The sequence below is a fragment of the Mastacembelus armatus genome, chromosome 2 (assembly GCF_900324485.2).
Source record: "Mastacembelus armatus chromosome 2, fMasArm1.2, whole genome shotgun sequence".
Classification (NCBI taxonomy): Eukaryota; Metazoa; Chordata; class Actinopteri; order Synbranchiformes; family Mastacembelidae; genus Mastacembelus; species Mastacembelus armatus.
This window is the reverse complement of record NC_046634.1, coordinates 6868868-6881362: the sequence shown is the minus strand read 5'-3', so window position 1 is coordinate 6881362 and position 12495 is coordinate 6868868. Positions and strand designations below refer to the sequence as shown.

The 12495-nt window shown below is 39.1% G+C and overlaps 2 protein-coding genes and 1 long non-coding RNA gene across 3 annotated transcripts in view; 2 read left to right on the top strand and 1 right to left on the bottom strand.

Annotated features, from left to right (window-relative positions):
• Positions 1-1644: 1644 nt before the first annotated feature.
• Positions 1645-7027, bottom strand: LOC113127545 (uncharacterized). Its single transcript, XR_003295448.1, has 9 exons — positions 6915-7027; positions 6035-6498; positions 5542-5850; positions 5034-5151; positions 4814-4871; positions 2565-3819; positions 2226-2343; positions 2053-2089; positions 1645-1956 (listed from the first exon to the last, which is right to left on the bottom strand). It is a non-coding gene; the product is annotated as an uncharacterized LOC113127545 (long non-coding RNA).
• Positions 7028-8526: 1499 nt separating this feature from the next.
• gemin8 (gem (nuclear organelle) associated protein 8) lies at positions 8527-10656 on the top strand. Its single transcript, XM_026301728.1, has 4 exons — positions 8527-8554; positions 8671-8809; positions 9055-9394; positions 9611-10656. Exons 2-4 carry the CDS (start codon positions 8807-8809, stop codon positions 9868-9870), a joined length of 603 nt encoding a protein of 200 aa, XP_026157513.1. The 5' UTR covers positions 8527-8554; positions 8671-8806; the 3' UTR covers positions 9871-10656.
• An 827-nt stretch (positions 10657-11483) lies between these two features.
• The window catches only part of LOC113127289 (neuronal membrane glycoprotein M6-b-like), a 28989-nt gene continuing 27977 nt past the window's right edge, over positions 11484-12495 (top strand). Inside the window, exon 1 of the mRNA XM_026301742.1 lies at positions 11484-11580. Coding sequence (XP_026157527.1) covers positions 11577-11580 — 4 coding nt within the window. The 5' untranslated portion in view covers positions 11484-11576. The remainder of the gene's footprint in view (positions 11581-12495) is intronic.

Sequence of the window (12495 nt, the reverse complement as noted above, 5' to 3'; positions counted from 1 at the left end):
AGAAAGATTAATCACTTATCAATATTCAAACAATGGACAGAAACCAAAGGAACATTATCGTTAGTTGAGTATTGGAAACCCGTGTAATCACATACTACTAACTGATGACAATTTTAATTTTTATGCTGCAAGAAGAATATATATATATATATATTTATATATATATATATATATATATTAAACAGTATGCAGTCATTACCAGGTGCACAAACAAGACAGTGCTCATTTCTACATTAAGATACTGTTCTTTGTGATTTAAAACACACTCTACTGTACGAAGTAGCACAGTGTATTTTATTCTTTTCCAGGTGGACTTAAGAAAACAAAACAAGAAAAAAAAAAAAAAAACAAAGAAAAAACTGACCTGAACAACGTGTCAAGCATGAAACCCAAAGGGAATAAAAGAAATCCTTTACCTTCCACAGTGATAGTTTGGTGGAAAATAATTGTTCCATCTGGTCTCGAACACTCACAGGTGTAGTTCCCACTGTCCTCTGGTGTTAAACTGCTCAGGTGGAGAAATACAGTCTGATTCTTTGTCACAAATGTGAACCTGGAGTCACATTCATGCACAAAGTCGTGTCCATCATGTCGGTACGTCAGACGACACTCTTCTTCTCCGCTCCTCTCTGTGCTGATCTTACATATTATCAGCATGATGACATTCAGTGTTTCATTGGTGCAAACTGGACTCATATATGATGAGCTCTCTGAGGTTTTCACAGGAGATGCTGCGATCAATCACAAAGATCAGTGACTGAATTAGATATCGTCTTGTTTTAGTCACGACAATCATTCATAGAAAATGTAATATGAAGCACAATCACTGATTTAGCACTTGCTAAGTGTCAGTACATAAGCATCAGAAAATTTGCCATCAAACGCTTGTGTACATTACTTTCATGGTGAAAACAAGCAGGGGAAGAAGCAGAGCAAGCCACAGTTTTCTTTGATCCATCTTGTCAGAGAGGAGTTCAATGAGCGTTAAGAGTATTGCTGCGCTGAAGGGACGAGGACAAGCGCAGCCTTTTTATTACCCAAACCTCTGAGTCAGACCTCACACAGGTCAAATAAGATATACCCACATTATTTTAGTATAAAGACAAGCCTCAATCTCGGTACTTTCCACAGAATGTGAAACACAAGCCTGATCAGTTGCTTTCCCCAAATGGATAATCACAGCAGGTACGACGGATATACTCATGCAAACAAACCTTGAACCCTTCAGCCAGTATGGTGCCTGTGAAGATATTATCCAGAGTTTAAACTCAAATTTTTGCATAAGGCCAAAACTTAAAGTTGATTTTTTCACTGGGGAGTCTCTCTTTAAAGCCCTGCTACATGTGGGTAACCTTCATAGCATGTTCCCACAGGTGGGAACATGTGGGAAGCTGAGATATTACAGTTGGTGTCTGGTCAGGTTGACACCTAATTCACTAAAGCCTGACTGATCTCAAAAAGACATGACAGCAACCTGCACCATGCTTACGTTACTAAGTTCAAAAGCACTGGCAGACATTTTGTGTTTAAATTTGAATTCACATAATGAACCTTCAACATGCCACCAAGGCATTTGCAGCAATGCTTGTTTAAATTCAACCCATCTATATTTAAACGTTTAACTACTGCAAGTTTACAGGTACAGTGTTTGACAAACTGAGTAGCTGAAATCAAAAGAACAGATTCAGTTACATTTTAATGGTTCATATCATAATAATAATTGTTCTTAAACTTACAGAATGTTTATATGAAGTAATTAGGTTTTAGAATGAAATGTACATCCTATCCTTGTATGAAAAACATGCATCACCTCAAAGCAGATGCTGAATAATAAAAGCTCTACAAAGGCATCTCTGAATTTGAATCAGCTCTAGTAAACTGAGCTACGCTGGAAGTTAAATAAAGCACATTTTCTCTCTGTATAAAGCTGTTGTATGGTTCAATGTGTTGTGGTTCCTGAAAAAGAAACAGTAAAAAATAATAATTACATATACAGTCTATTTCAATTCAAATGAAATGCAAACAAAGTTTAAACATTTTGTTGTACAGTACCGAGTTTGAATGACTGGTTATTGGTTGCAGTTGTCTTCTGTCAGGCAAACAAACATAAGTCTAATGACTAATTCACATTACGCCGTTCACTTCTAGTGTAAACATGTAAACTATATTGAGCTATTTTATGCTTAAAATGATTTAATTTACCATCAACACTATTAGTTTCTTACCTGTGACAAAGTTGTATGAGGTTAAATCCCAGAGTAACTCCAGCTATAGAGATTAGTATAATTACACCAACTATAACATTGAGGAAAGGCCATTCTGCAGATGTGTCATCTTCACCCTCTTAAACATTGAAAACAAAAAAAAAAAAAAGATCTTGTTAGAAGACCAGTATTTACTTTTTGTAGAGAAGGATCAAGAGATAACCTCATACTACACGTATTATTAAAACATGCTTTATTTCTTTGACACATACTGGTGTCATCACAACAATGTTAAACTAGAAAATGACCTGAGCAACGTGTCAAGCATGAAACCCAAAGGGAATAAAAGAAATCCTTTACCTTCCACAGTGATGTTTTGGTGGAAAATAATTGTTCCATCTGGTCTCGAACACTCACAGGTGTACTTCCCACTGTCCTCTGGTGTTAACCTGCTCAGGTGGAGAAATACAGTCTGATTCTTTGTCACAAATGTGAACCTGGAGTCACATTCATGCACAAAGTCGTGTCCATCATGTCGGTACGTCAGACGACACTCTTCTTCTCCGCTCCTCTCTGTGCTGATCTTACATATTATCAGCATGATGACATTCAGTGTTTCGTTGGTGCAAACTGGACTCATATATGATGAGCTCTCTGAGGTTTTCACAGGAGATGCTGCAATCAATCAAAAACAGTTAAGTTTCATCCTGTTTTTAAATTTGGTGAATTGCATGATTACTTACATTTTTCCAAGAATGAGCAACTTAAAGAAAATATACTGCTGCATTCTCCAAATTGAAGACAGAAAGATTGTAAGAACAATGATTTTTGTACAGTACCTTTACTGTTGATAAATAAAATCAGCAGCTGAAGCAGAACAAGCCACAGTTTCCATCTACCCATACTGATTAAGCAACTGTAAGGAGGACACACATTCTTGTCTGCTCTGCTCTTCACCTACATAAACCTCAAATTCTCAGCCCTTACAGCAATGTCAATACAGTTTTCTAAAGTCTTCTGAAACGGAAATCCAATGACTGCTTCTTTCATCTTACCACAAAGAGTTAGCAAGAGCATATAAACATAAAGAAAACAGTGAGAAAAAGTACCCACACTCATTTACACCTTAAATTACTGGACTTTACTCAACCACCACTGAGTGTAGGGGTTAGCAGCATATAACCCATAATGAGGTGGTTGCAAAAAAAAAAAAGATTCATGATTCTGTATTTTCAAAACCTACTTCACAGTATCTTTAAATAGTTATGGCACTGCTACACAAGCGATTTATTATGTATCACTTCACCAAGCTACTGCTATTAAAAGCACAATCCTCTTTGGGCTTTTTATAATCTCAAAAAACTCTGACCAACTGTCACCGTCCCAGATATTATGTGTTCATAAAGGTGTCTTGACTTTTGGCCTCAATGTTTTCATACACATTTGCTTCAGTCTGACTCTCATCTGTTTTCTGTTCCAAACAGGCAGTGTCTGTATTGTTGCAGACTGAAAATGTCTTGGTGTCCTGTTGAGGCTGCACTGCAGAGATAGTCTGGTAGATACCACTTGTCGGCAGCTGAAGACTGGCATAAAGCTTTTCTGGTTTATCTGGGTCCTACAAAAACAAACCAAGAATATCTAATAAGGGACACTTTATAAATGTGTGTACATTCTGACAAATAACTTCATTTTACAGTGGCTTTACTGGTTGGTATATTTTCTCTGGTCTATGAAAGAGCCAAGCTACACACACACACACACACACACACACAGGGCAACAGAAGTTTTAATAATAGATTAGAAATCATCTAAAATGGATTCATAACATAATCATTAAATTACATCATTACTTAAACTGTTTCCATGTTCGTACGTGATATTTAAAGTATTAAAAGTAGCATGTTGGAAGAACTAGGCCAAAAAAGGTTGACGCTTTGAAATTCAGATTCACACTGAAACATATCACCCAGTTCCCTCTGACTAGAATCTCAAACCATCCACTCTCAAAATCCTCTTTTCTTAGCTTGTACAATAATCATGTTGCTTCCTCTGGCTAAAGCTCCTCCACACAGATTATCATATGGCTTGAACCAATTATATAATGCATGTGGAGACGCCTTTAACATTAACATGGTCAATAAATGTCACCAAAACTACAATATGACAGTCTGGTTTCAGAATCGCAGAAACTGCCTCTTCCTGCAATTTTAACACTTTGAACCACATGTGGTAATGACTCTCACATTCGCGGACAAATCAAGTCGGCTTAATTGGTGTGACCACCAAAGAGAAAAGAAACAAACAAAACCAAACTCATCAAAACAGTGGTGGCTGGGTTTATCCAGAACCGAAACGATGTACATGCCACAGTACCTGCTACCAAGCAGGTGTAATTAGGTTCCACTGAGTGTATTCTCTTCTGTTAGCAGGTCTTTTATACAAAACTCTGTTTAATCACTCAGTCACAGGAAACAACATGAAATTCACTCATCTTGTGCTGCTCTGGATAAATGCTGGGATAGAAGGTAAGTCAACATGAAACTGTGTACAAAACTGCTACTTGAACACTGTGAGTGGTATACAGCACAAGAATACTACACATTACTCACCAAAGAGCAGCAAGTTTTACTCCCAGATAATCCAGATTGTTGTCTTCTTCCATAAACTCTGAAAATAAAGAATACAGGAACCAAACACAAAAAAAATTACTATTATTTTTAACAAGCATTAGAGGCTTTCTGTGCTTTACAACAAAACTTTCATTGCTATTTTCATAAAGGAAAATATTATCACCCAAACACTTACGAAGTATGTGACAGGAATTTTTACCTGTAATGTCTTTTTCTCAGGGTGAGTCCAATTAAAACACCAATAATGATTACTGCAGTAACAATAGCAATCACTGTGACACAGAGTATTGCTAAAGAAGTGACGACCTCTTCATCTCCTAAAAAAAGAATAAAAACCAAATAAATGAAAAAAAGAACATTTAGTGTTGGAATCTTCTCATTTTAGAATCTGTACCTCATGTTTTTGATTTGGACAATATATCAATTTTCCAGAACGTACAAGTAGAATATTTTTATAAGTTCTACATCATTTCTCACTATTAAGCTACTTAAGCTATATTACCAAAGTTCAAATCTAAATACACCTGAGACAGGTGCACTATTACCAGCATGTGTTATTTTCTTTATTCCTGGTTTGATATATTCATATTGTCACTGATGTGACCAACGGTGCAGGTGACAAATAGAAACAGCTATGAAACAAATCCAAAAACTGAAGAGTCTAAGCAAGAAAATAAACCAAGCAAGAAAATAAACCAAGCACTCACCTCCGACTGTGATGCTGAAATTTAAAATATCAGTTCCACGAGCATGTGAACACTCACAGGAGTATTTCCCACCATCCTCTGGTTTTAAATTGGTCAGATGGAGAAAAACAGTCTGATCCTTTTTCAGAAGTGTGAAATTGGAGCCACATTCGTTCTGAAAGCCCTGTCCATATTTATACAGCAGGCGACACATTTCTCTTTTGCTCCTTGTTGTCACATTACACACAATCAGTGTGAGGATATCCACTGTTCCATTGCTGCATATTTGAGACACGTATGGTTGTTTACGTGGGATCGTGACAGCCGTCTCTGCAATTACAGAAATTAGAAATCACTGAACAACACGTGTGCTTACTTTCTGTAAATGACATGACTGATCACATTTTGTTCTTTTGTTGCCTGTAGAATAATTGTGGAAAGAAATATTATTTGTATCAGAGTCAAAACCTACTGACTTGTATAAATTCTATAATGTAAAGCTCATGAGCAGTACCTTTGACGTTAAAACACACAAACGACGGCAGAAATAGGGTGACCCACAGTTTCAATTGATCCATATCTGCAGAAAGGTCCGAACAACAGCCAGAAATCAGTCAACTCTACCTCTAAAGGAGGAAGGTAAATGTTGATGCAGTCCTTTTGTTAGCTAAACCTTCCAACTCCAACACTACTTACAAGTATATGAGCTGAATGGGAAGTGCCCTCAGAAAGGAAGTGCAACACAGTATCAAATTTGCTGAAGGATCATATAACACCAACAAACACTGTACAAATAAAACAATATCACAGCACGTGTACGGAAAACTGAAGTTACCCAAGCTGAGAAGTTAAGAAGGTTTGACACAGATGCTGGAGAGCCAGTAAACACAGCAGCAGCTCTGACAATTAGTAATTACTGGTAGCTCACCTAAACAAGACACAGGTGAGTATGGGCAGGACAGGAACCAGACCAGGAAACTGAAACAAAGATGTGGGCAGGCACACAGAACTGAATATTTGAACACAGGGACACAATCAAGAACATGCTGAAGATCCAAACCAAAACAAAACAAGGGGTGGACAGGAACTGTGACAAAGTAAAAGTCAACAGGAAATGACCTGAGTACTTCATTTCTTGCCTTTGTAGCTATTTCCTTTAAAAGTATGTCATACTGGCATATTCAAGGTTTATTTCTCAGACATCTTTGTAATGCAGGGCCGAATTAAGAAAATAATTTGTATTGAGGTTGTTTGAGTTGTATCGAGTTCATCGTAATAGAAAAAGTAAAGAAAAATAACACATACCAATATGTCAAATTAATATAGTGATAGATCATTTTTCATTTGACTACTTTTCCTCATCCTTGCTTCATGAAGCACACGATGGTTCTGACCTTCGTCGCTTTATTTCCAGACTGTGGAGGCCTCACTGTAGAACCAGACCAGATCCTGGTTAATCCAGGTGAAGCCAGACTCCATTTCAGCAGCTCAGATGAAGAATTAGTCCTGAGGAGACAATCACAGCACTCAAGTTATGTTTTCAAGTCAGTCAAGCTTATTAAAGGTGGTTACTCCATTTAAAAAAGTCCTACTTAACCTCGACTTGTTTACTCTCTAGGACCATCACTGTGCCAACAGAACACCTGAAGTATAAAAACATAATGTAAGTAGATTTTTGCAAAGGGGACTTTGTGGGCCACACCGAGTCCCATTTTGGAGAAAGACAAGACGTCTTTCATTTACCTCCTTCAGGTCAAAGCTAATTTCCTCAGCTGGACTGAGTTTTAGGAGAAATAAATGAGAAATTGAAACTACAACACAGACAGGCAGCTTTAAATAGATGCAGGTTAATGGGATATGGAACCAGACAGAAGAGGCTTTTCAAAGGTGCAGGTCAACACAGACTTTCTGTTGTCTGTAGTAGCTCTCACTAAAGGACAGAAAAGTGGTAATGGTGTTAAGGTTGGGTTTAGACTAGTTGACGTGCTGCCACAGATTCTGATAAGTGAAGAATGAAAGTAGGTCAAGCATCCCACACATGTAACAAAGATTAAAGTTTGTAAAGCAGTAAAAACCACTGGCTGCCTCATCATACAATGTGTACATACTGTGCAGTAATAAAGATTTTCCATCACAGTTAACAGTGGAAATTAACCTGATAAATACAAATACCTGTGATTTTATGTTCTATGTTGGTTTAGTAGATGCTGTCAACATCTCAATATTTAAGTATTTGTCTTTAATACACACATACACACACACACTATATTTTATGTCCTCTTTCAGGTAAATGACCCAGGGCTGACAGGGCCCGACTCCCAGCTGTGTCATCTCTGTGGTGCTGAAACAGGAGAATCAGCTTTCAGACAGAGAGAGAGAAAAGATATGAGAACTGGAGCAGCACGTTGACAACTTACTGGTGCCATCATGGAAGAGAAACCAAGTATTCTCATGTGTATGAGCTCTGCAAAGAAAGCCCTCTAGGTGGCTGCTGAATATACACTAGCTGAGCAATTCAAACCCAATTTGACTGGGACAGTTCCACCACAGAAACCTGATCTTGATCTTCACAGCAAAACAAACTCCCTAATGTTTGTCAGTAGTTTACACGATTCTTCTAATCCAAAAAAGCACGTTATTAGATTGCACTATTAACATGGCATACGCTGAATCACTGCATTATACTGTGCTGCTGCTAAATAGTATTCAAATATGATGAATATAACTAATTAAATTCACAGTTCAGGCATTTTCAAATTTTAGGAGATTTCCCTTTAAGTTTTTTGTTTTTTTTTTTGCTAATGACATTTGCCTTCAAAATACAAAACACAATTTATCTTGTTTCAAACTACATGTCAACTCATATAAAATACACGGGATCTAATCAAATAAATCTTCCTGTTTCACTTATTTAAAACTGGTGCACTGCACAGCTGCACTGTGACCGCTGGGTGGCGCCACCTAGACAGAAATTATTTTTGCTGTGACACAAAGGCTTCTGGGAAATTTTCTGCCAGGAAGTATCATCGCACAGGTAAATGGTTCCCAAAACAAGACATTTAGCACGAAGACAGACTCAGACAGACTCATTCTTTACAGTAGACGCACTCACCGCTGGTTGTTTGTTGTCTGACACCCAGTGCGCGTCAGTTGTTGTTTTGCAGACGTCAACATGTGCCTCCGTGCTTCATAACCGACAGTCAGTTGACCGGCTGCAGACCTGCAGCTACGTTAACATTGTCTGTCATTAGCAGAGAGCTCCACCAAGCTGCAGGCAGCTCCACTCATGGTAAGAGAAATATGCTAAATTGTCTTCGGCTAATGATGCATCCAAGCGACACTATGCATGGTTTGATAGTGACAAAACCTCCATGTGTAGTTCACTGACGGCACATTAAATAATATTTAGTTTAGTTCAAGTTTGCTGAGCCATCACTGTGCCTTTAAATTTATGTATCACTAGATTTTTGATGGAAAACCAACTGATCTCCATCCAAACATAAAAACTGGTGCATTGATCCTTCTCTTTGGCAGGAGGACATAAGCACTGTGATGTCCTGGTTTTCCAGCCCAGTGTATAGCCGCTACTGGCAGCACTACCAGCAAGCTATGGCCTGGCACCAGAGACACAGGCGTGCCTACCAAAAGGCCTTGCAGGCTGCCTACGGCCCTGGCTACCGCCAGGAGCAGTATCCCAGCAGCCACCAGCGCTACGCAGACTGGCACACCACAGAGAGCCACAGTGAAGATGAAGAGGAGGCGGACGAGGAGAGCAGCTCAGGTAGTGAGATCGAGTGCGATGTCAGCAACATGGAGATCAGCGAGGAGCTTCGGCAGTACTTCGCCCAGACTGAGAAGCACAGAGAGGAGCTGAGTGAGTGTTTCAAGTTTAACTGTGACATTACTGTAAACAGGATTCCTTTTTTATGGACTTAAGACATATTCAGACTTTTGCAGTATGTGTCACTTAGTAATGATTTGCTTTAATTAAGATGCACAGCTGAATTCAGATATAATTTTAAAAAATAGTGTAAGGTAAAGAGACTGGCTGCTATTTGTCTAAAAATAACTTGTTTTCCTGTTCTTGCAGAGAAGCAGCAGCAGATGGAGGCTGAGCAGCAGGACAGCTACGTGCCAGCCGACCAGGACCTGCATGGCGTCTCCATGCGAAGCACCACAGCTCCTCCCTCTGAACGGCCCGGTGAGAGACGAAGGGCTGAGATGAAAAAGCTGTATGGCAAGGAGGCACCTAAGATCCTGGCCATGGAGGCAGCAATGCAGCTCACTTTTGACAGAAACTGTGACCTCAAGCGGCCCAAGTTTTGGCCTGTTATCCCACTAAAGCTTTAACAGCTGTGGGCAGAGCTATAAACTTTTGATTTGGAGAATCCATCTCTGATCTCTTGGTGAGACAGCAGCTTTGTCATGTAGTGGATTGTGGATGACGGTGCTGCTGATGCAGAACTAATGGTTTGGGTTAGCTGACGGTCAGAAGTTATTTTAAGCACAAAAGTGGCAGAAATTAGCTGAAGTTCTGCTTAGCCAGATGCAAATGTCACTGACCTCTCAGCTGCAGCTCCAAATAACAACTTATGGTTGTGATAATACGTATAAAATGCTGGATCTGATGTTATAGTCATCGTCAGATTTTAGGAAAAACACTCAAATACAAGCACTAGAGAATAAAAATGTCAGCTGAGCATCAGAGGTGCAGTAAAACTGACCCTGTAGCAGATGAAAATAGATTCAAACATGTGCCTGAGTGTTTGCTCCTAATCTGTTTTCGTTTACACTCTAACTGGGTGATGTTTCATGGTGCAGTAGCTCCTCTTATGCCTGTCAACTTAGTTTAACCACAAAAACTATTCCCCACCACCATTCAAATTTAGCAGCGGTCCTGCATGACTGCTTCTCATATTCTGCTTTTCTACAGACATGAAAAGTGATTTGTTGTGGTAACTCCTCAACTGAACCTCTTTGATTCTAGCATTTCATTGGTTTCTAAGCCATTTGTGTTTCTCAGGGGAGGAACATTGACTATTCTCTTTTATCTTGTCCTTACAGCACCCTGTGCATGTGATTTTTCAGACTGAGGGGTGTGTGTGTTCTAATAAAGTGTCATATGTTTGATTAAAATTTCAGTGGTGATTTTGTTGTTACCTCTGTAAAACTGCTGTTCACATTTCTACATCCAACAACTTTGTATTTGAATAAACAGACATTTTTACACTACTTCTATCATTCAGCACTTCATCTGTTTAAAACATTGTGCATAATATTTGTAATTATAAGTTAGTACATATTTCCTTTCTCCTGACAGCCAGATGTGACTGCAGCATCTGTAGAAAGAGGACACACTGACAGGAAAGGTCATAGGGCATTTTCACATTAGGCCATCTGAGCCTGACAATACAGCAGAAACAGGTCACAGGACTGACTCCACAGAAAAAGTCACTAATGCAACGGTTTTACTGTTGCAGCTCATCTTATTACAGTAGAGCTAATGTGTCTTCTTAACACACTTAAGCAAGTGTGGTACTCTGCAATATTTCCCTCTGACCTCGGGGAATAGAAGGAAGTGCCTCAGTGCTGTATTAGAGCGAATGTATTTCATCTTCAGTTTTATAGCAGTATTGTAAAGTTTGTTGTATATAATTGGTTCATTAGAGACAAAGAATATCCTCCTCTGTCCAAGTGCGTGTTTAATGTGAATAACTGATACAAATACTGCGTCACGAACTAATAAGAAACTACAGAAAATGTATTAAAGCATAAATAATAGAATAAAACCAGCAGACATTGGTTTGGTGAACTAACAGCCACATAAAAGAAGCTATTGCTCCGTAACATTCATTGTATTATATATAACTTAATAACGCGAAGAATCGGGAGGACGCGTGGATTAATGAAGCCCCGGCCGTGACGTCACCTGCCCACCCCGTCTCAAAACGGGACGTCCCGTTGTTCGCGTGTTGCGCCCTCTCCAAACAACCTGTGGACATCATCTGGGAGCTCAGTCGCTTGTCGTCTCAGGGCCATTTTCCACATTAGCTAAAATGGGTAAGTATGAATATTTTTCAGCATTTTCCTGTTGAGCCTTTGCGTTGAAATCGGATCCGTGTGCGCGTTTCTACTTGTTTTGGACGCAATGTGCGCGGCTCTGGGTGTGTGCGCTCCGCCTGGCGCACACTGGTTGTCGGTGTGGTTCAATCCAATTTGCTAATCAGTTTAAAGGCTGACAGGAGCAGCGGGAAATGCTGTTAACTTTCACCGCTTTGTGCTGAATTTTGTTGCAGCGTTTTGTTATGGGTCACTTTTACATTTTTGAAGCTGCGGGTGTGAGAGCACATATGTGTTAATGTCACACTATGCTGGGTGCATATGGTAAAAGTATGTTTGATTTCTTTGGGGGTGGGCACGTTACACGTGGAGGGGTTTACATCTAAAAAGATTAGGACAACGTCTTGACAAGTAATGAACATTTCACAATATTTAGTTTTCTTTTCAAAATATACCATTTCTGCAGATTTTTTCCAGACTGATAGTTTCTAAAAAACGTTTTAGCTGGATGGGATCAAAAACTTATTCTGACTGATTCTCCTGAGCAGTACATACATGTTTTCAGGTTGCAACATAAAATATTTGTGCATAAGGACTTACCACCTCAATTCATCATGTGAGAGCATGTTGATTGGATTAGGAGGGAATGATCTGCCACCTCACTGTGGGTTTAACAGGCAGGACAATCTTGGAACAGAAAAACAATTGCAGTCATGTATTAGTATATGGATGTTAGAGAAAATGCAGGTTTTGCTGTTTTTTTTGTCTGTGATGCAGTTTGTATGTGCAAAAACACAAACTGCATCACAAACATTTCCAAAAGACTCCAAAAAGGCCTAGGCCTACTTCTGTTAATAAGAACATTTTAACAAGCAACTATAAAAAAATTGAAATACAATTCAACGTCGCACTCGG

What these genes read in the sequence shown, in the direction of transcription:
- gemin8 (XM_026301728.1), top strand. An exon ending in GAAGCACAGAGAGGAGCTGA is followed by an intron (nt 9,395 to 9,610) that starts GTGAGTGTTTCA and finishes CTGTTCTTGCAG; the next exon opens with AGAAGCAGCAGCAGATGGAG.